This window comes from Antechinus flavipes, chromosome 5 (assembly GCF_016432865.1).
Source record: "Antechinus flavipes isolate AdamAnt ecotype Samford, QLD, Australia chromosome 5, AdamAnt_v2, whole genome shotgun sequence".
Classification (NCBI taxonomy): domain Eukaryota; kingdom Metazoa; phylum Chordata; class Mammalia; order Dasyuromorphia; family Dasyuridae; genus Antechinus; species Antechinus flavipes.
In genome coordinates, this window is record NC_067402.1 from 204,595,138 (window position 1) to 204,619,907 (window position 24,770).

At 35.4% G+C, this 24,770-nt stretch overlaps 1 protein-coding gene across 1 annotated transcript in view; it reads left to right on the forward strand.

The window, feature by feature from the left end:
- Nucleotides 1-24,498, forward strand: part of BEST3 (bestrophin 3) — a 51,962-nt gene extending 27,464 nt beyond the window's left edge. The window contains exon 9 of the mRNA XM_052001475.1: nucleotides 18,524-24,498. Coding sequence (XP_051857435.1) covers nucleotides 18,524-19,457 — 934 coding nt within the window. The 3' untranslated portion in view covers nucleotides 19,458-24,498. The remainder of the gene's footprint in view (nucleotides 1-18,523) is intronic.
- The last annotated feature ends 272 nt before the right edge of the window (nucleotides 24,499-24,770 follow it).

A 24,770-nucleotide genomic window follows, 5' to 3' on the forward strand; every position in this document is an offset into this window, starting at 1 on the left:
TCTCTGGAGGCAGATGGCTCTCTCCATCATAAGATCATTGGAACTGGCCTCAGTCATCTCATTGTTGAAGAGAGCCAAATCCATCAGAACTGATCATTGTATAGTCTTGTTGTTGCTGGTCCTTGTTATTCCTGATCCTGCTCATTTCACTCAGCATTGGTTCATGTAAGTCTCTCCAGGCCTTTCTGAAATTATTCTGCTGATCATTTCTTATAGAACAATAATATTCCATAACAGTCATATTCCATAACTTATTTAACCATTCCCCAACCAAAGGGCATCCACTCAGTTCCTAGTTCCTTGCCACTACAAAAAGGGCTGCCACAAACATTTTTGCACATGTGGGTCCCTTTTCCTCCTTTAAGATCTCTTTGGGATACAGGCTCAGTAGAAACACTGCTGGATCAAAGGGTATGCACTATTTGATGGCCCTTTGGACACAGTTCCAAATTTGAGCTTTAGTTTTCAAAGTTTCTTGCCATTGGATCTTGATGTTATGGAGTATAAAAGATGAAATGACTGAGATAAAGTTGTGAGCTTCTGAGATATTGATTTATTAACCAATGTGGGCCAAGTAAATGACAAATTGGGACTAGACCTCAGCCTAGAGATGGACCCCCATAAAGGGGGGTTTTATACATTTTTATTAGATTTTTATACAATAAAAGTGATTAATCAAATAAGACCAATTAATTAAAAGAAAATAATTAACCAGGATACAAAATTAGGTAACCTGATTTCTAATTGGAGAAAAAATTATTGAATTTCTGAATTGGGTGGGGTAAAGTAAGCAGAAATAAGAAAAAGAGATATCCCAGTGTTGATAGCCAAATTTCTTTGGCAATCATCTCTTTTCGTCAAAAGCTACATAGTTCAGTGAAACTGTTGTCATAGTAATCATTTTAACATACATATTAGAGTTCTGGATCAGGAAAAAATTTAATTGTTCATTTCTGTTCGGCATCTTTTATGTGCTTGGTAAATCTCTTTAAATGCCATAAACTCCACCTCCTAAGACATTAATCAAGCCAACTAGGATTTTTCAAATCCTTCCTATTTTACCTGGATCAAATAATAAATTTGTATTTATTTCCTTACATCCTAAAATCATGGATTTCAAATAGAATAAGACATTAAATGTCTTAAATACAAACTTCTCATTTTACAGATGAAGAAACTGAGACTGAATAGCTTCTTCAGAAACTGAGGGTCTTTCCAGTTGTTCATTCTACTCATTTCATAGACCTCCTCTTCCCCTTCACTACAGCTGTTCATAGAATCCATCATATCTTTGATCTTGCCATAGAAACAATAATCTTTTTTTTTTCATTCTCTCTCCCCCTATGTTTATCTTTAAAACTATTGTTCATCTTTAACATGACCAGTGCTTTCACCCCTCTCAGTACTTTCTCTACTCTGGTTACATTGATCTGGTTCCTTGATTGCTTTCCAAGCTATTGTCTTTGTTCTTCTTACACTCTCCTCCTTTGACTTCTTGGTGGACCAGTTCATTTCCACGCCATTTCACTCTTAAAGCTCCTGTCTTATTGTCAAACTTCAAGCCTGAATTACTCCTACCATCTTTCTCCTTTGGTCCTATCCATGTTCTATTGAACCAAGCTGGAGGACGTCATTAAAGTGTGTAAGGATGGACTACAAATTTATGTTATCTAATCTTCATTGGGACCTCAGTGAAGCAAGGCAATCCTTCTATTCTTCCCCCATTGATTCTCTATACCACTCACTGTATCAACTATTTTAAACCTTTTCTTGTTTCCTTAAAATTTCCACACCACCTTCTCTTCAGTGCTCTCAGCTGAGGACTTTGCCTTAGACTTCATGAAAATATTGAAACCATTTGCCACAATCTCTCTATTTTCCCATTTCTGATCTAACATTGTTCTGGCTGCATCCCTGTCTAGCTCCTTCATTCCAGCCTCTGATTAAAAAATGGCCCTATTTTTGCCCTTGATCACATCCCTTAGCATCTTCTCTCTCATTTTGCCTCCATTACCATCCCTACTTTCTAATTGTCTATCTCCCTATAGCTATATATCCCCTTTTTATTGCCTATAATCATACCTGTTTCCCCCATTCTTGAAAAACTCTTTCCAAATCCTACCATTTCTGCCATTAATTGCCTCATATCTCTTGTTTTCTTCTCAGCTAAGCTCCTTGAAATAGCCATCTACATTCAGTGTTTCTGCTTCCTTGTCTCTCAATTCTTTCGAATTTCCTGTAGTCTGGATTCAGATCTCAACATTCTATTAAAATTGCTCTCTCCAATGTTACCAATGATCTCTTGCCAAAGCTAACAACCTTAACTCAGTCTTCAGTCTTGATCTCTCTACAGCATCTGATACTGTCAATCAGTATCCTATTCCTAAATACTTCTTCTATTCCTAAATATTCTTTCCTCTTGGGGTTTTTGTGACACTGCTATATGGTTCTTTCCCTGGCTTCCCCTCCTGCCTGTCTGAGATCTCCTTCTCAGTCACCTTTGTAGAATTTTCATATGTCATGTCCACTAATCACAAATATTTCCAAAACTCAGTCCTGGATCCTCTTCTTTTTCCCCTATAAGCTTTTTTCACTTGATGATCTCAATAGTTTCTATGACTTAATTTATAATCTTAAAGCAAAAAACATTCAAAGCTATATTTATAGCCTCAGATTATTGAGCTCTAGTCCTATATCACAACCTGCTTATTGGACATTTCAAACAGAAGGTCCCATTCATATTTTAAATTCAATATGTCAAAAACAGAAATCATTAACTTTCATCCCAAGCTCTACCTCTTCAAAATTTTCCTATTACTAGGGAGATCATAAGAATCCTTTTCCATTACTTGTGTTCACAACCTCAGTATCATCCTGGACTTCCCACTCTCACTCACCCCACATATGTACTCAGTTTCCAAATATTGCTATTTTTTTTAGATCATGATGCAATAAGAATCACATACAATAAAAGGTCAGGGGAAAATAGACCAAAAATTAATTGGAAACTAAATAATCTAATCCTAAAGAATGAATGGGTGAAACAACAAATCAAAGACACAATCAATAACTTCATCCAAGAGAATGACAATAATGAGACAACATACCAGAATTTGTGGGATGCAGCCAAAGTGGTTATAAGGAGAGATTTTATATCGCTAGATGTTTCTTGCATAAAGTAGAGAAAGAGCAGATCAATGAATTGAGCTTACAACTAAAAAAGCTAGAAAAAGAACAAATTTAAAACCCTCAATTAAATACCAAATTTGAAATTTTGAAAATTTTGAAATTAATAAAATTGAAAGTAAGAAAACTATTGAATTAATAAATAAAACTAAGAGTTGGTTTATGAAAAAACCCCCAACAAAATAGATAAACCTTTAGTTAATTTGATTAGAAAAAGGAAAGAAAAAAATCAAATTGTTAGTCCCAAATATTGCTATTTTTTTCTTCACAACTTTTTTTTTAATCTAAGCTCTCTTTTCTCTATTCATATCACCAGCACCTAATTCAGGACATCACCAATTCTCATCTGGATTATTATGCTAGCCTTCTAATTGTTTTCCCTAACTCATCTCTCCCTACTCCAGTCTGTAATTTTTTCCTAATGGAGAATCTGACCATATCACCCATCCTTCTCAATAAACTTCAATGCCTTCCTGTTGCTTCCAGGATCAAATATAAACTCCTCTGTTTAATATCTAAAGCTCTTTACAACCTGGTCCCTTGCCTTACACATTATTCTTCTCCATTCATTCTACCGTTCAACCATATTGGCAAATTTACTATTCTTCACAGGAAATGTTCCATCTCCCATCTCCATGCCTTTGTATTAGGTTTTACTCATGTTTGGAAAGTTCTCCCTCCTTAATTCTACCTCTTAGAACTCCTGGCTTCCTTCCAGAGTCATAAAAATGACTCTTTTATAGGATTTTCTCGGCTGGTACTTCTGGCTACCTTAAGGATCTTTCCATCTACTCTGCATGTATCTTGTATCTCTGTATGTATACAATTAAGTGCTTGTTGATTGATTAAGAGAGATTAAAGGTCACATAGGTAGCATATAAAATGGGATTTAAAAGTCAGGTCTTCCCTAATTACAAGTCCAGCCTCCTATGGACTATTACAGACCACATTGCCCCTTTATTATCTCAGGAATCCTTTTCTTCAAATACATTTAGTTTGGCTCTTCAGCATTTTAGCATTATTCTCTGATTAGGCTATGCATGATCTGCTGTGTTAATTGGGGGTATCTCTTCATTAGCTTAATGTTGGAAACATTTTGTGCCATGATGAGGAAAAAATCTGTAAGCAGCAAAAACATATGTCACTGCTAAGATGCTTAGCAAGAAAAGTTCTAAAAATAATAGTGTTTTTCTTAGTATAAATTATAAATATCCATATTTGGCACACTAACCTTTACCATGAAAAGCCCAGAAAACAAAATCAATTAAAATTTGCTGGGGGAAAAAAAAGAAGGAAAAGTTCTAGCTATTGGAATGAATCAGAGGATATCTGCCACTGGTTTAATCACAGATTTGAAGGAACATGCTTTTCTTCAAGGTCTACTAACCTGAAGAACTCCCGAGTGCTTATTTGGGAAGCAATGGGAGTTAGTCATTCACCCACATTTTCCAGACTTTGAAAAATAAAACAAATGAGCCAGAAAATCTAATGTCCCTCAAAGCAACAGTTAATACTATACTATAGAGCAAATCAAAGACAAAGAAGTCATAGTCTTCTAAGGATTCTGAAAGTACTATGAATAAACCACCCATCCACCTATCTATCCATCCATCCATCTACCCATCTATCCATTCATGTATATATCCATCCATTTATATATACACACTTACATCCATCCACCCATCTCATTGCCTTGTTTCCCATCAAAAAGATTTAAAATCCTAGGAAAGAAAGATGTTATAACTACTCCTGAAATGAGTTCTCCAACATGTATGTGTGTGTGTTGGATATTCTAATCTCTAACCGAATACACAGATCTTTTTTGTACTACCTAATCTAAAAGTGTGTCACCTATGTTACTGATATCTGAGGAGGCTGCTAAAACATCCATGACATGAGTCACCAAACTTTTTTTTACAAGTCCTAATGATCTTGCCCTTCCAAAAGGCATTTTCCCCTTTCTTTTATGTTATTATTAGTCTAAATTTCTTATGGGGGCTGATAAAGGAAGACGCTCTATTATCTATGATTATTTTTGCAAGGAAGGGAAATAATGAAATTGAATAATGGGAACTTTTATAATAAGATGAAAAATTGTGGTGGCTCATTTCTTTTGTTTTTTAAAATTATAACTGCTCATTGTAAAATATTAATTTTACTTAAGCTTTATTCCAAACATCTTTTTTTCTTTCCTTCTCCTCCTCCACTTTTAAGCTGGCTTTATCTATTTCAACTAGGCTGTAAATTCAAGGCTACTTTGGGTTCTAAATACCCTGATCAGGTAATTTAGTGGCACCTCAGTAACCAGAGACTTACCATATTCATGTTGAATTTAGTGAAGACACCCAATTAGCTTCATTTACTATAGTTCATGGTTCCCAAGGGTAAGTTTTGCCAGTAAACACCCTCCCCCCAGTAGTTGTTATAGACATGCAACACCATGCCTAGCCAGAATTCCTAAAAATAATCATTGGGAGCAAAATAATCTTGTTCCACTGAAATATACCATGTATATTTAAAGCACAACATGAAATAAATGCACTTTTTTTGATGATTAGATAATGAAGCAAAGATATTCTTAGTGGCAATATTCCCAGTGTAACAAGAATACATATATATATGTATATATATATATATATATATATATATATATATATATATATATATATATAGCTTTAATCAATAGAAATTTTATTAAACTGTGATGTAATAGAATTATAAAGTAGTCTTTTACTGAAATAAAAATTTCTTTTAAGATAATTATATAAGAATGTTTTAGTTAGAGAAGAAATGCTTATAATTTATTTTTACAATAAAAAATAACCACAAAATTTCATTTTCTTCCCTTAATAGGGAGGAATAATTAATCAATAATCAATTATTATTTCTGATCATATTATAAATCAATAAATCTTTATTAAGCTCCTACTCTATGCTAGGCACTGAGCTAAGAGCTGGGGATACAAAAAAGCAAAAAACAGTTCCTGCCCTGGGACTGACAATGGGAGAGACAACATGAAAACAATTAAATACAAAGCAGCTATCTACAGGAACATACTAAAGAACTGAATATAAATAAGTATTTTTAGCCTTTTTTACAATCCAATCTCAGGGTCTCTATTGATCCTCAGTCTTTATCCTCTTTTTTAATATTACAAATACTACATATGTCTATCCATATTCTTTTTATGGTTGAATAGGATATGATTTCTGAAAGAGAGACAAGAGGATCATCTTTGGAAAGAATCATTCATAATTCTAGTCTCAACTTCTCTATAGTCAGATGCAATGAGATGAAATTTCCTCCTTGTTTTGATTTTTTCAGGTTTTTTTAGTATAGTAAATAAGTCTCATGAGGCATATAAACAACATACCTCATTGAAGTCTTGGAGAGCTGTCTGAGGTTGTGATGTGGTCATGGTGATATAGTTCATATATTGCAGGATTTGAATCCAGATCTTTCTGATTTCACATCTATTACTTCTTGTAGCATAAGGTAATATAATTCCTAAGATGAAAGCTCAAAATGTGAAGGGGCTCTCAATGAACAACTAATCATTGAGTTCTAAGGTCATAGAGCTAGAGTTGGAAAGGGATTTTAAAGGCATCTAATCTAGACCCTTCATTTGACAGATTAGGAAATTGAAACCCAAAGATGTAAAAACAACTTGCTCCTTGTCACTTAAGTAAAAAAATTGTCCAATTTTGTGCAATGTAGAAAACAAGAACTAAAGAGCAAAATGACCATGATTTACTCCTCCATCAATGTTAAGGTGGTAGCATCATAACTAATATACATTAAGGAGAAACATAGGTCAATTCTCAACTCAGGATTTTCTCTCTTTATAAATGGTTTTTTAAAAATCATTAAAACCTTACTTAAGATGTAAATATACTTAAAAATTTACATTTATATCTCCATTAAAATTATCTTCTAAATATTCTGAATTTTCATGAAATCACAAACTCTTAGTACTAAAAGGGACCTTAATAGTCATCTGAGGAAATCCCCTCTACTAATTCCTAGGAGTTTATCATTCAGTCTTTCTTGAATACATCCTGTGATGAGAAGTTCATATTTTATGTATTTACATGGCAATTTGTAGAGCTGTTACTATAGCTCAAGGAATCATGGAATAAAGTATTTCTTAGGAAGTTGATTGAATATTAGCATTTATTGTGATTGTGATAGAATAGTTAGGAGTTAACAACCTAATGGAAGAACAAGTAAAGTAATAGAAAACTTTGTTACTGATATTCACTTATTTTAGTTGTATCCAACTCTTCAAAATCCTATATGGGGTTTTCTTGGTCAAGATACTGGAATGATTTACCACTTCCTTCTCCAATGGATTAAGTTACACAGAGATTAAGTGATTTACATCACTTATGATGTACATGATTTACATAAAGTCATATAGTTTAGGACTGAGTCCAGATTTGAACTCAAATCTCCTTAAGTCCAACTTCAGCACTCTATCTGTTGAGCTACCTAGCTGCCTTCATTTTGGTAAAGTTAATCATATGAATAAAGTTTTCTAACTTGACTAAGGTCATTGTTGATCTTGAATAAATGAATAAGTGCATTTTCGCAAATACATTTGAATATAACTTTTTGTACATTTAACAGTAATCTTCCAAGAGAATTCATATTTCAATGTCATTAATCTATTAATAAATAGATATTACATGCAAGATACTGTGCTAAGCATTGAAGATAAATTATAAAAGTAGGTAGGTCTCTATACCCAAAGAATTTTATATCTAGAATAGCACAGAAATATAAAAGGTAAATGAATAATGCAAGGCAACAGGTGCCAACAATGCTAGAGAGACAACATGATCAGAGTGACCTGGGGTCAGGAAGACCTACCTAAACTGAGAATCTTGCTCTATTATTCATTAGTCATGTGACCATGGATCAATTCTTTAATGTCTCTGAACTTCTACTTCCTCATTTGTAAAATGGGGATAACAATGTCTACCGTAACTACCTTATAGGGTTGTTGGGTGGTTTAATGAGATAAAAGCCTTTGTAAACTCCATAGTGGTATATTTTATTGTTGTTCAGTCATATTTAATTCTTTGTGACCCTTGATTTTTTTTTTTTTTAGTATAGTAAATAATAGATGTACCATAGAACACCAGAATTGTCCATGGCATTATTTTTTGTTTCTGAGGGTTTTTTTGTTTGTTTGTTTTTTGGCAAAGATATGGAATTTTTTGCCATTTCCTTTTCCCATAGATTAAAGTGAGCAGGGCTAAGTGATTTGCCCAGGATCACACAGCAAGTAAGTGTCTGAGGTTGGATTTGAACTCTGGTCTTCCTGACTTTGGACCTGGCACTCCCTCCACTGTGCCATCTAGCTTCCTCCAAGTGGTATATGGCTGTCAGGTACTGTGCTCCCAGTACATTATATACATTAAGTTCTTAATAAATCCTTGTTGGATTGAATTGCATTGAATAAATGCTAAATAGGAGTATCAAAGATGGCAGCCTAACTAAGGGCTGGGCTGGTTAAGGAGGACTGGGACTGGTCTTTGAAGAAAAATCTGATATAGCTACCGGGCACTTAGCACAATGATCAGCACAGAGTAAGTGTTTATTGACTGACTAGAAAGGAGGGAAACCATTCCAAGTGGGAGGATGGCAGAAGCAAAGGGTCAGGTTAACAAAACTGTAAAATTGAGACATAGGCATATGTGTGTATGTGTGTGTGTGTGTACATATATATTGTGTATTTTTGGTTTGATACTTTGAAAAAAATGAAAATTCAAAATGCAATATATTCCAGACTACTAAAATTTTAAGAAGACATATTTAATCTTGAAGAAGTAGGATGAGAGAGCAAAAAGAGGGAAAAATTGATTGAGCATTGACATGAACAATTTATAATCCCCCATATATCATCTAGTCTGGCCCCTCATTTTACATATGGGGAAACTGAGGTCCAGAGAGAGTTTGTGATTCACTGTCAATAGAAAAATTGAGATCCAAACTCAAGATTTTTCACTCTTCATAGAGGACTCTTTTTGTTACACTATTTATTTCTTATCCTACCATATTCTGCTTAAACTTCACATCATAAATAATGTTAAGTATAAACATGACCAGTCAAATCCTACTATATTAAAGCCACTTAGGAGAAAATTGTTGCTTTGTCAACATAGAAACATTATACTCTGGCTCTTTCTGCCTTAATAAATTCTCAGACAAATTTTTTCTTCAACTAAGAGGTCATAGGCTATTAGAGTTATAGCTAGCAGAAATAGCCCCCAGAAAGGCTACCAAGCCCAACACCAGCACCACCCAATTTTGTAGATTAGAAACTATTAAACTAATAAGTATGTAAAATAACATTTGAATCCAAGATTTCCTAACTTCAAGGCTCTATTCAGTACCCTAAGCTATGATGCTTTGTCTCATATTATATTAATTTATTAGCAATCTAAAAAAATTCTATCATAACTATATGGAAACCACTGTATTCCTTATTGTTGGCCAAAACTCGTTGTCTCTACTAAGATGACCCTAGATTATTTGATTTATCACTTTTAAACATCATTTTAAATTGGAAAAAATAAAACAATTAAAAGAATTGTTAATTTTTGTACTTTGACATTTTACACATAATTACCATTGCAAGAAAGTCACTTCTCATCACTAGTCCTCAGTTTCCTCATCAGTAAAATGAGGTCAGACATCTGACAGCTAGGATTTTAAAATCCTATAATCCTGTATTAATCAGTATTAAGACTGATCATGATGATAAAAATAGATTAAAATGACGTCTGCTTTAGGAAATACAGGAACTCTTATGGGCTTGCAAGGTCTAGTGAAGCAGTTTCCACATGCATGTGACTCAAAGAAGTAATAAAGATCTGCTAACAAAGTCTCTCTCAGTCTCCCTATCAAGTAAGAGTAAGGTCAGTTCAGCCAAACCTCAGACTAATCTCAGTGTCTTTTAGTGATGAGTTAGTAGTGCTATTGCTGCTCCTAGCCCCAGGAAATGTATTTGTGCACACACATACACACACACACACACACAAAAAAAAAAAAAAAAAAAAAAAAACCTAGATGTTCATAAAATACTTGTCTGAAAATTTTAATTAAATTTAAATTAGGAACATATATCATATATGTATATATCATACAGCAATAATTCTATATAGCATTTGAACACAAAGTAATTTACAAATTTCATCTCATTGAATCCTCACAACAACTCTGGGTGATATTTTATCTTCATTTTCCATTTAAGAAAACTGAGGAAGACATTGGTCCCATAGAGCCAGGGTCACAGAGTAGCAAATGTCAAAGTGGGATTTAAATTCAGGTCTTTCTAACTCTAGGTCCCATGTTCTATCTACTATATCATCAATCTGATCTGCAGTAATGCATGTTGCATTTCTTAATACATGAAAGTTAATCTGAAAGTTAATTACATTACTTTTCCTCTATTTCTACCCTATTCCTCTATTGTTATTTTTCAGTACTTTTAGTCATGTCCAACTCTTAGTAACCCCCACTTGGGGTTTTCTCAGCAAAGATACTGGAGTGGTCCAGCATTTCCTTCTCTGGCTCATTTTACAGATGAGGAAACTGATGGAAACATAGTTAAATGACTTGCCAATGGTCATACAGCCAGTCCTTCCTCACTTAAATCCACTTCATTTGCATGTCATGGCATCAAGTCTCTGATGTCACGGTTCTCTTCCAAACCAAAAGATAAACAACAGTAACAATAAGGATTCTTTAAGCAATACCATAGATATAAATAAATCACCTACTCTCTCTGAAACTAAGGTTCAGATGATTTGGGTCACAAAAGCTAGATTGACACCAGGACAGCTAGATTTTGGAAGAAGATATATTAAGAATTGGTGTTTTAAAATGAAATTTGTTTAAAGTATATTATTTTAGTCAGTTCTTAATTCTGAGGAAGTGAGTTTTTATTTTAATTAATTTTACAGGATTTTTTTTGTTCTACTATTAAGTTGTCAATTCCATTCATAAATAGGGAGAGTCATTTTTAATGAATTTTCCCCATTTGACATCAATTTTTAGCTTGTCAAATTCTAAGTTGGTTGAAATCGCTATTATCTTGCAATATATGATATGTTGTTCAGTTGTATCTGACTCTTTGTTATCCCATTTGGAATTTTCTTGGCAAAGATACAGATGGTTTGCCATTTCCTTCTCTGGCTCATTTTACATATGAGGTAATTGAGGCAAATGAGGTTAAGTAACTTGACCAAGATCATACAGTTAGTTAAGTATCTGAGGTCAAATTTGAACTTATGAAGATGACTCTTCCTGACTCCAGCTGCCCTAACAACAAAGTGGGTTGAAATCTCCATTATCTTGAAATATCTATTACAATTCATTAAAAAACTAGCATTGATCACTATAAAAGACCTCAGAATTTCTGTTTTCTTGCCAACAAATTGTTGACAGTTTTCTATTAGAATGAGTCCCATGTTGGAAAGGAGATAATGATTCTTAAAATGTATTCTTAGATGACTCTACAAATCTATTTCCCTCAAATCCACAAATACATTGAGGGAAAACACCCCATAAACTCATAAATTTATTGGTTTACTTTCAAATTCCCATTGCCCACTGATTCTGGTTTCTTGGCTTAGTTTTTATGAATCACTCTAGAGTTCTATTGATTTTCTAAAAAGCTATAACCTAATATGATTTTTTAAAAATTGCTTTCAAATCTAAATTTCTTTTAATAACAGCCTGACTTCATCATTCTTCAGGGCACCTTCTCAAGACCTCTAAAAATCCAGACAATTAAAAGAAAAAGATCTAAAATTTTCATCTAACCAGATCTAATCAGATCAGTGACTTTCTCAATCAGAAAGGAATCTATACATCTGTCTCACAGATTAGGAAATGAGAAGTTAACAAACACTGATGAAGAATGGAATCAATGATTAGACAGAGTTAAAGAAGAGAGATTTGGGTGAAAATCCTACCTTTTCTAGTCCCTCAAGTTCTCCCCATTTGAATTTTCTGTGATTTTCAAGTTAACACCTTGGATTTAATCCCAGAATTGTAGACAGCCAAATCCTCTAGGTAAGCAATATACTAGGGAAAGTGAGAGTAAACCAATTCCAACTGGCTTCACTATCTGGAAAAAGTTGCCACAATTTGTTCTGAAAGCAGATGAAATAAAATGGAATCCAACTGAGAGCATCCTTCCTTCCTCTTCTCTGTGGATGTCCAACTGTGAATATATGGCTCACGAGGGAGCCCCTTCCCAGCACCCGATATTAGTGGATGTGAAACACTCCCTGGGAAATTGGAAAGAGGGAAGAGTGTCAAGTTAACAGCAGAAACCTTCTTTTTCTTCCTTTTGTTCTGTGTCTAATTAAAATAATTCCTCTTTTTTTTTTTCATTCAGTCTCTATATCTGCACTATATTTACCATTCAACAAAATTTTTAAAAATTAATTTATTAATTTTTGACATCATTCATCAGTATTTTACAAATATTTATTGAATCTCTAGTCAGAAGTCTCAACAGCAAAGTTTTTTGTTTTGGTTTTTTAAACAAGGAATCATTAAAAAAAAAAAAGGTGGAGGCAAATCTAAGTGGTACAGTAGATAGGATTTAAAACCCAAGTTCAAATCAGATAGTAGGTATGGGAATCTATGCAAGTCACTTAATTTCTGCCTGCCTCAGTTTCTTCTTCTGTAAAATGGGGAAAATAATTCCACATGCCCCCCAGGAGCATATCAATATTCTCTCAGGGAATATAAAATGGGATAATGTATTTTTACAAATCTTAAAGTACTATGTGAGTGCTAGCTAGTATTATTATGTTTAAATTGGGATAATAGTAAAGAAAGACATTTTTTCATGTTGTTCAGGGGCAATGTGTATCCCAGTACTTAGAGCTTTTCTCCAAAAATCCAATTTATGATGATAAATTTCAATCAGTAAACAAAATATTGACGTGGTGACTCTGTAGCCCCAACAAAAGGCCACTGTGGAAGTGTTATAGAAACACACATCAAAACTGCACTGAAGGCCAAAGATGATGATAAGATACCTTATTTAGTCTAGCAGGTGAGGTTGGCCGCTGTCATCATACATAACATAATTAGGATGGGGCTGCCTGGACTTTGCTGTGATGTCAAGGGGGAACCAATATCCAGGGGTGTACTTTTTTCAATGGTCCTCCAACTCATCATCTCCATCAATCATGGTCTTCTGATGACATATAGGGCACCACCACCATCCTGTCTCTTGGCTGCTCTGCGTTGTAGGCTGACACTGTGATACCCCTATCCTGGTCCTCTCTATCCCTTCTGAGATTTGGGAGAAGGCAAGGAATATTCAGAACAGACTCTCTGGGGGTTGTTTTATCAGGCTCTGTTTTTTAATGATTTGCACAATTTACTAAAAACTAAACTATTCCTAGGCCAAAAATGGCCTAGGACCACCTGGAGCCCCAGTTATAGATTAAAGAGACAGAAACTTCTGTTCTCAGGGGACATGTGTTTATCTCTTCTGCCTGGCATAATGACCACGGTTTATAACAGAGTAAAGCCAACATTTGTTTTTTCTGGCTGCCTCCTGAGAAAGATGAGAAAGGGCAGTGTGTAGAGGAAAGTACACTGGAATTGAAGTCAGAGATCCTGAGTTGTGGGCCAGCCCTGACTCAGCCCAGTTCAGTGGTCCAGGTTTGGGACTGGAATGAAATGAGACATACTTAGACCATCTGAAATATACTTACTTAGCCATAGCAGGGAAAGGAAATTCAGTAAGGATACAGTTTTGGTTCAGGAAAGGCAAATAACTATAGGATGGAGGGAAGAAAGAAATGGCATTGGAATCAGGAAGACTTCTAATTTTTACTTTGCATCCTGACTCTGAGTAAGTCACTTAAGTTCTTAAAATCCTTATTCAAACAAATCTCTAAAACTTAGTCATAGGTTGTTTGCTTTAGTAGAGAGAGTTTTTTCATAAGAAAACTACCTTTCTCTCTGTGTGTATCTACATAAATACATGTGTATATACACATTTATGTGTGTACACATGTACATATATATGCATTCATTTTATATGTTTATAGATTAATGTAATATAACCATATAAAACTTTATGTATGTATAAATACACATACATGTATATGTATAAATACATAGACACATGCAAAATATACTGTGTGTATATATATATGTAAACATGTGTGTGATTTTTTTTATTGTATGGTGGAAATATCTGGCATGTGAACATTTTCTTTACACATACAAAGGCGGCAACAAATATGATCTTTAGAGAGTAGTTCTGTACATTGAGAGGTTTAATGCTTGCTCACTCAACCAGTATGTGTCAGTCAGGATTCTTTCCACTACCACATATTATGTGTCTTTTTGAATAAAGAAAATTATCTATAAAGGCATTCTTTACTTTTTTGTAAATCCTGCATAATATAACCAGGTCTCAATTAGTGCAAATTATGAAGTGGTTACCTTATTCAAATTCATACTGCATATTTCCACTGGGCTAGAACAAATGGGCAGGTAAGTGGTAAGTGGATAGAGCCTAAAGTTAGGAAGACTCATTTTCCTAATTCAAATCAAGTCCCAGACACTTATTAACTGTTTGAATATGGGCAAGTCACTTAACCCTCTCAGTTTCCTTATCTATAAAATGAATAAGAGGAAGAAATGGCAAACTAATATCTTTGCTAAGAAAACTTCAAATGGGGTCTTGGAGAGTGAATCACAACTGAAATAACAGAATAACAGAATAACTAGTTACTGTATTTTACATAACTATAAGACTGCTAGGTGGTAGTGGGTACAGCTCTGGGCCTGAAGTCTGAGTAATGACATTTACTAACTGTTTGAACCTGGTCAAGTCACCCTGTCTGCCTCAGTTCCTCATTTGTAAAATGAAAAAGAGAAGGAAATGACAGCACATTTCAGTATCTTTGCCAAGAAAATCCAAAATGGGGTCATGAAGAGTTAGGCCCAACTGAAAAACTGGACAAAAGAACCAATTTTTGTCATATTTTACATAACAATAACTTCAAATGGTGTGAATTCAAATAGAAAGGATCCAGCTGTATCATAGATCTTAACTGATCTGAGAAGTTACCTATTCCAACCCTCTCTTTTTACATGGAGGTTAACTGATTTTGCCTAGGTCATGAGACAAATGAATATCTTAAGTCACATTTGAATTCAGGACTCCAATATTCTTCCCCCTATATCATGAGATATATTCAGATATAATTCATATGAACATATAATGTAAATTACATTTTTATATAGACTTGGAGATTGTGTTTTGGGGAAACTTTGTAGATTCTAGTTCTATAGCGTCCACCAGATTCTATCACTTCCAGGATAAATAGGAAATGATGGAGATCTCCAACTTGACCTGAGTCTCAGGGCAAATAGTAGAGAATCTTACTGGTCTATTGACCTTATCTCATCTCGTTTCTTCCGTTGGTAAATGAATCGCTGTCAAGCATGACCCAGAAGCTGACCTCACACAACCTAGGCCAGTGTGACAGGCACTCAATCATGAGTCATGTTTCTATAGCCTGATGTAACGGGATCCTGCCAGTGTGCAGCTCTCCCTGGCCCAATGGGACTCAGGGCTGGATTTCTAGGACAGTAGCCAACTCTCCACCTTAACCCCAAGCACCTCTATAAAAGGACATCACTCGATATTTAGCTAACTGATCATTCCAGTTGCTAGTCTTTCAGGCATAACTACAGAAAAATGGCATTTCCCCCCATTCTACCATTTTTCTTTTTTTCTCCCATGCATGACATATATAATTTTTTTCTATGTGTCCTTCTAAATACTGATCATAGTTGATGATAGTTCAGCTGTTAGAATGTAACTACTTAAAAATCTTCATTTCCAGTTCTTCCTAGAAGAGTCAACATGGTTTCAACATGAGCCTTGAGTAAAGCACAAGAAATTATGAATTCCTTATCAAGATTATAAGAAAAAGGCAATAGAGAAATAATTTGGCTAAATTTCACTTTCACTGTGAAAGTAAAACTAGATATTGTTATGTTTAAAAACAAAAACAAAACACAAACTAATGAAACATTTTTTTTAACCTGACGAAGGGATGGAATAAATAAAAGCTGGAAGTGACCTCAGATGCCATTAAGCCCAATCTCACTTTACAGATGAAGAAACTGGGGCACAGAGGTATTAAGATATTATAGAAACGATGATATAGCTTAGCCCACCAGCATCCCTTTTAACTCAAACATTTTATAATTCTGATCTGGTTTTATTTCAGCTTTCATGTGTGGTTACAAATAGCTCATTGTTCTCATTCTCTTCCTAAACACTTCCTAATAATGACCTCATGAGACAGGCATTTATAGTAATACTTGTATATTATTCTATCTCTTTATAGATAAAGAAACTAAGACCCAGAAAGACCATGTCAGAGCTGAAATTTGAACCAAATTCTCTCAATTCTCTTTCTATAACACTAGGTTCTCTCTTAGTGAGCAGACAGGGATTTGAAATATTTAACAGATTGTGGGGATTTTGAGGAATAAAATCCCACTACATCATTCACTAAGAAAAACTCCCTGTACATATATACATAAACACACACACAGGGAATTCCTTGTTTTGATGAATATCTTGTTCGATTCAATTTTAGTGCATAAATCCAAGGCTATCTTTAAGGAGATTTATTTTTTTGAATCTCTTTCTTTCCTTTTGGTTGATTGAGAAGTGTTGGAAACATGTTATCAGTTGGTAGATAATAGAGGAAGTGGAATAAATGCTATTTTTTCCTAAACACTGAAAGCCAACATTTCCTAAGTTAATATTATCATTTTAGGAAAAACATCCCAACTCATTAATTTATTTCTAACGTGTAACTAAATCTGTAAAATAAGGCTAATAGTAATAGCATCTATCTCCCAAACATTAATGATAATATTTGTAAAGCACTTTGTAAGTCTTAAAGTTCTATGTAAGTGCTACTTTTATGCCCAGATCCTAGCATATAATAGGTATTCCATAAATACCTCCATGCCTAGAATATTTTCCCTCTCCCACCCCATTCTCCCTCTTAGAATCTTTCCTGCTTTTAGCTTTTCCTGTTCCCCTCAAATGTTAGTATTTTATCCCTAAAATTACTTTTATTTTACATATACAGTTATCCCTTCCACATTGTGACTTTCTTCCTCTTGGTTTTATTATATTGTGTGTTGGCATAAGAAATTAAATAGGAATTTTTTGGGAGTTTTGTGAAAGTCACAGACAACATGCAAAGTTCAGTAGATGACACAGAAAAAGTTCAGAAACTCAGAAATGCAAAAGATATATGTATGGTATTGCACAATAGCAACATATTTTATCTTTTAATACCACAATAATTCGTACTTTTTCTCTGGTACAAAGGGAAGGCCAAAAAAGTTTATGCAGATTTTTCAGTTTGCAGGGTGCACATATGGAAAGGTAACTGTACTTTGCACATACACATGTAAGTAAACATGTCGTTTGTTCTCTTTGGCAGGATGCTAAATTTTTGAAAGTAGAGACCATTATATGGGATGATAGATTTAGAGCTGGAAAAGATCTTTGAAGTCATTGAGTTCCAAAAGACTTATGCGGGAAAGAGCCATCCACATCCAAAGAGAGAACTATAGAGATTGAATGAGGATAAAAGCATAGTATTTTCATTTTTTCTTGTTTACTTGTTTTTTTGTTTGTTTTGTTTATTTCTCCTGGTTTTTTCCCCCTTTTTTGATCTGATTTTTCTTGCACAGCATGATGAACATGGAAATATTGGAACTGCGGAATTATGGAAATAAGAATTGCACATGTTTAATCTATAATGGATTGTTTGCTGTTTGACGAATATGGAAATATGTTTAGAAGAATTGCACATGTTTAACCTACAGTGGATTGTTTGCTGGGGGGAGTGGGGAGGGCGGAGAAAAGGAGAAAAATTTGGAACACAGAGGTTTTGCAAAAATGAATATTGAAAACTATCTTTTGAATGTATTTGGAAAAACAAAAAGCTACTGTAAAACTCAAAAAAAAAAGTCGAGTTATTTTACAGATGGGGAAACTGAGAACCTGAGGGATTAAATAATTGACTTGCCTACAATAACAAAGCTAATGATTTCTAAAGTGGCTTTTGAAGCTTTTCTGATTCAGTGCCTAAAACACAATCTTTCTACTAGATCCCAGCACAGTGTCTGGTACATAGAAGGCAACTTGAAACTGTGATTGGTTGACTGATTCTTGTCTTCAGAGCTATCCTCTTGAAAAATCTTACTAATGCCCTAATGCTCTATCATTATATGTTTCAGGCTGTCTGGGTCCTACTTGCCTGGTGGGGAAGAATGGGTATGGGATGAGGAGAAACACGGGCCGAGGCGCTCAGTGATAAGGAGAGTCAAACGTTTCCTGAGTGTCCACGAAAACCCCACGAGCCCAGTGAGACGGAGTTATGGGAGGCAGGCCAGCGACAGCTCCATGTTCTTCCCGACAAGCGACCTCAGCCACGTCAGCGGCCTGCTGGACATCCCTCCCAGAAACCGCCCCCGCGCCACTCGGACCAAGAAGAACCTGAACCGTGGTGACAGCAGCCCGCAGCACTCCAGCATGGGGGACCTGTCCGTGATTAGGGAAACCAGTCGGACGAGCACATTAAGAAGCCTGACCCCACAATCCAGCGTCAGTACCTCTCCCACCAAAACGACCCTTCAGATCCCAGAAGTCTTAATCACTTCTCCCGACGTTCCGACGCCCACGTCGGGGGACAGCGGCCAGCCTAGCCCGCAGCTATCCATCTCCGACTCGATGCTTTCAGAAGATCGGCCGATGAGAACTGAACAGCCGGCTGATGCCCGCGATTCCAGCCCACCTCCTTCCCAACCAACACAGGTCATCTCGCCTGAAACTGAAGCCCAGATTCTTGAATTTGCTTTTGAGAGCAGTGCGGATGACAAGTATCCAAAGAGATGGAGCCTCCCGGGATTTCTGGAGTCTAGTCAGGTCTCCCTCTCAGGACTAAGTCCGGAGCCTCAATCCGAAGCCCCTGAAACTATTCTTTTAATAGACACAGAAACGTCTTCGCAGTCCAGTGGAATTAACTTTGTGGCCGCCCCTCAGACTCAACCAGATGTTCATTATTTATTAGAACATCTGGACACCAAAGAAACAGATATCACAGACTTCAATAATGAACAACCTGAAGCGTCACCAAAAGGAATGCCCAAAAGTTCTGGGATCTGGTTCTAGCTTAAGATCCTTAAATAGTTGTCCCTAAACTTAGGAGGTCAACCTACAGATCGTTAAAAAAAATAATAATCGTTAAAATCAGGATGTCTTAAGATCTAGTAAAACTTTGGGAAGGGAGGGGGAAATCAGATTTTCTGAAGAAGAAGAAAATAAGAGAAATCAATCAAGAGCCATTTATTAAATTCCTATTGTGTACTAGGCACTGCACCTGCTGTTGGGGATACTAGCATTTTTAGCAAAAACAAATATTGTTCATCATAGAATTGTTTCCATAAAAGTTACCCAGAGTTCAGTATCAAAGCTTTCTAACCAAAGAATCTGTCCAAACAAAATAACACAAAACACTTGCCTCCTTTCTTTTCTTTGTCATATCCTTACATTGGCTTTCTACTGCTCCTCAAAAAGACAGGAAAGTAGAGTAACCTGTCAAGATCCTTCCCTACCATGGCTCTGAGTATAGGAGGTGCTATCAACCTAACCAGACCATCTTGTAGTTTATTAAGTTTTACTGTTATCTCACTCACATTGTCTCCTAAAAGTCCCAAAATAATAAATTACACCTAAATGGAATCATCAGACTCTGTAAAGAAGCAACCTGTGTGACCTAGAGCAAAACACTTAATATCTTATGGCCTCTGTTTCCTTATCTGTATAATTTGTGTGCCAAACTAGATGATCCCTAAGGTTCTTTCCATTTCTAAATCTATTATCCTCTTATCTATAATCTTCTTACTGTTTAGTATCTGATTCACTGTTCATCTGTTTTCTTCTGCATCTGCACTCAAAGAAAAATGCATTTCTAGCTATTTTTTTCCCTTCAATTTCTTTCTCTGTTTTGAGATCTTTTTGTTTTTCAACTTTTACTCTCCTGTCTTTTTATTCCACTCTGCCTTATTGCTCTGTTATAGCCTTGATCTTCTCTCTGGATCTAAGGAACTTTAAATCTGTCCTCTGCTTGATTCATTTTCTTTCACATTTTGGTATTTATTTCTCTCTGTTACTTATTATGTTCTTAGGAATTAGGAGAAAAAGGCTTGTGCCTGTGATTTCCAGATGAGAAAATTTTCTCTATTGGTGCAACTTAGCACCTACTTTTCAATTTATATTCTTAAAGATCCCTGAGACCTTAAGTCACTTGCCCAGAGTCACACAGATGGGACTGGAATTCAGATCTTCCTGGCTTCATAGCTGACCAAAACTGTCCCTCTTCTATTGTGTTGTTAAGGGTAATAATTATAATAAATGTAATAGAGACTGGACCTGTGATTTCAGTAGTGAACTTCTTACAATGTAACCAGTGTGAAAAGGAACTCTGATGTGAGAAAACTTTTCTAATACAGCCAGTGGTATAAGATTTCCCAAATGAAGAAACTCCTACAAATGCAGCAAATCAGAGGAGGAAACTCCTTCTTTATCAGTGCATGTGAGCAACTTATAGCCTTGAACATCAAAAAGTTAGATTATATTAAATTAATTAAACATTACATTATGCTGCCTTATAATAGTATTAATAAGTAATAACACAGCCATGCTGTATAATCTAATTTTGCAAGTCTAATTTCCCCCACCTCCCAATTCCAAGACAGAAATGTAGAAGTCAGTGGCCAGCTACTATCTACTTATATACTACACAATTTCTTATTGGTCCTACTCTTTGGTCTTAAATGCTAAAAGGAAGCTAGCATCAATTAAAACCTTCTTTCTCAGGAACCATGAGGGAAAACCCCTACATTTTGGGGACATATTTTTCTCCAGAATTTAGAATAGGATTCCCAGTCATCTGGTTACATGGGACCACTTACTGCTTTTACTGAGCCTGATTCTATGGTCCACTATCAGCACTTTTTGGTGATTATATTAGCACAGAGAGGTAGAGCCTCCCTGTAAGACCACACAAGAGAGTAGCAGAGCTAAAATTCTCTAGGATTCAAAGCCAAGTGTTCTGACTCCAAATCCAATAGTCGGTTTTAAAACTTAGTTATTTAGGCCAAAAATGATATTTACTCAGCCATTTCAGTTATATCTTCCTCTTTGTACCCCTGTTTGGGGTTTTCTTGGCAAAGAAACTAGAATAAAAAGTGTCTTTTCCTTCTCTAGCTCATTTTACAGATGAATAAACTAAGGTGGAGAGGACTAAGTGACTTGCTCAGGGTCACATAGCTAGCAAGTGTCTGAGGCTGGATTTGAACTCAGGTTTTCCTGACTTCAGGCCCAATACTCTATCCATCACACCACCTACGTGCCCCAAGATGATACCTAAATGGAACCATCACAGTTTGTCAAGAAGCTACCTGTGTGACCTGGAGCAAAACACTTAACATCTTGTGATCTCTGTTTTTTTATCTGTACAATTTGTGTATCAAACTAGATGACCTCTAAGGTTCTTTACATTTCTAGACCTATTATCCTCTTATCTTATAACCTTCTTACTGCTTAATATCGGCTTCACTATTCATCTCTGTTTTCTTCTTTTTCTTCTGCATCTGCACTCACAGAAAAATGCATTTCAAATTTTTTTGTATCAAAGTTGATAGAAAATGTGTCAACCTTTCTTCAGAAATGGTCTCCCACATCAACTTCCCAATTTTTCCTTTTTCTGAAGACAGGATGAGGCAGATTCTGAGCCCATTTAACTGTAGGAAACTTCATCTCAGAATTTAGTTTTTCATTTGTCAAAGACTAGAGAAACCTGAGAACAATGGCTGTCTCAATTGATATGGGGTGGTTCTCCATTTCAAACATTTAGCTGGTTTTTCATTATCTTCCTTTTAGCCCCAGGATCTTATTATGTATTTCCAGAGCTCTGGAAACTTCAACCCTTTGAGTACTGACTCACATGTGCTTGGAATGTGACTAGCTCCAAAAACTCAGCTGTGCTCCCCATGTTGACTTTGTGCCCAAACAAAAGAATTTGGTGAGGTTTATTTGGCACATCTTATTACACTTCCAAGTCCAGTGACTGGTGCTACTTAGCCTTGCATTGGAAGTGTGAAGCCAGAATTCCACGAGGTGTGATACCATTTATTCTATTCCTGAATCCTGAATTTAATTTTTCATTAAAAATAGAATAATAGAAACACAACCTGAGCCATTAGAAAAATACCTTTGCATTTTAATTTTGGAATAAGATACTTTCTTTTCAGTATTTTTATTTTCTCTTTTTTCTTCATCCTCCAGACAGATTGTCCCCTCCTTCACATTTTTCCCCTAAAACTTGGTCACCATCAAAATACATTCATTCAGTGGTCACCATATAATTTTGTTTTTAATATCCTCTGGAAAAAGTTGCAACTCCAAATATGGTATCTCCTTTGTCCTTTAAACCTTCTCATTTTTCAGTCTTAAACACTTTATTCAGAAGTCTTTTCCAGTTTTCTTAACAAGTATTTGTAAACTTCTTACCGAGTTCTGAAGTTCATTTTTTCTTTTGGCATTTCATTTTTCTTTTTAAGCTCCTTGCATTTGGCTTATTATTACTGTTTTTCACCACTTCTATCATTCATCACAGAAATCCAGATCCTTAATAACATGGGACTATTCATACAAAAGATTTTTGTACCTAAAGGAGGGAGATTGAGAATTCACCTTAAGTGAGATAAGGAATAATACCATATAGAGAAAGGCAATGCAGCTAACATGCTCATGGCAACTGCTGGAGAGTACGATACAGGGCCAAGAGGGTATGACTGCTTCAGGAAAGAAGTACATCTTGGCACCCTCTAAATTTTAGCATTTTGAAGTCCAGTCCAAGTTGCTCCACCCTAGTTATAGCTCTGCTTCTACTCATCCAACTCAGCCTCCTTCTATGTCCCCTTACTTGAATCAGTCCCTCAAAGTGGGGGGGTAACCATGGTAAAATTTTAATGTTGTTAAAACCATCTATTTGTCTAGAGATAGAGCCAGTTGGTTTATATTGGTTTATTTGAACACCTAATCTCACAACACCTTACTCCTCAGATAATTAGAAATAATAAAATATACCTTTAAGAAAGCTAAGTAATGATCAAATTCCAACTATTCCTCCCTTTGTCAGAATCACTATCATCGATAGTTAAATCTTTATTGAACATTATTAGTAAATCTTTGTTGATCTCTTGTACAGGGCATAAGGTTAGATACCAATGGATTACACTTAAGACTGGCAAGGATTTAAAATAATTTTATCCATTTAAAAATCTTCCAACTATTTCCTTCCCATCTTTGTTAGCTCCCTGAGCCCTAAGTGAAACTTATTGGAAAGCATCTATTAGTCCACTGGTATGGCCATTGAAGACATGACAGATCAAATCATAAATATCAGGATTGCTCGCTCATTTCAAGATCCTCTAGATTCTAGGGAAAGGGTGTACAGATCAGTAAGAAGGGAAAGCTGAAATCTGTTGACCAGAAAAACAGGTCATGGGCTTTGAGCATGAATGGAACTGGTTGGTTGATAGCAACTTCTGTGGGAATTTTCCCATATATCCTATGTTTTTTGTGGCCAATGGTCCCCTGGCAAGTTGAAGGAAAATAATTAAGGATATGATAGCAACTTCTGTGGGAATTTTCCCATATATCCTATGTTTTTTGTGGCCAATGGTCCCCTGGCAAGTTGAAGGAAAATAATTAAGGATATGAGTTAAGGATAGCAATATGGGAAGACTGGAAAAAATAAAATGGACAAATAACTAAATTCTATTTGCAGTCATGGTACATATGCAGGCTGTGGTATAGAATTTCTTCCTCTTTATCATATTATAGTTGCTGTCATGACACATTTTAAGACTCAAAATCATGAGCCAGAGAACCTGGATCCTTGAAGATTCCCAATTACAGGACTCCTAGAAACCATCATCTAGATGATGTTTGAAATGTCATTAAGATCATAGCTACAGTTATCTGAAATTATAGTAAATGTCAATGATGGGAAGGAATAGAATAATGCCTTTTAAGCACATATAACTTAACTTGTGTCAAGAAATGACAGCATTCAAACTGCTGCTGAACAACTGATAAATGTATGCCTTGTTTTGGACCAAATAAACAAAACTGGTATTACTTACTTTTATAGAAATAATTCATTTTAGAATAAAGTGGTTGGTATGGGCGCATAAATCAATCTCAAGGGGGACTTCAGGTTCGGATTCCATAATGAATAAGTCTTCAGCTATGATAGTGCTCAAGTGCTTTACTAAGATACAAGAATAGAATCCAATTCTCCCTATGCAACAAGAGAACTGTTCGGTTCTGCAAACATATATTGTATCTAGGATATACTGCAACATATCCAACATATAAAGGACTGCTTGCCATCTAGGGGAGGGGGTGGAGGGA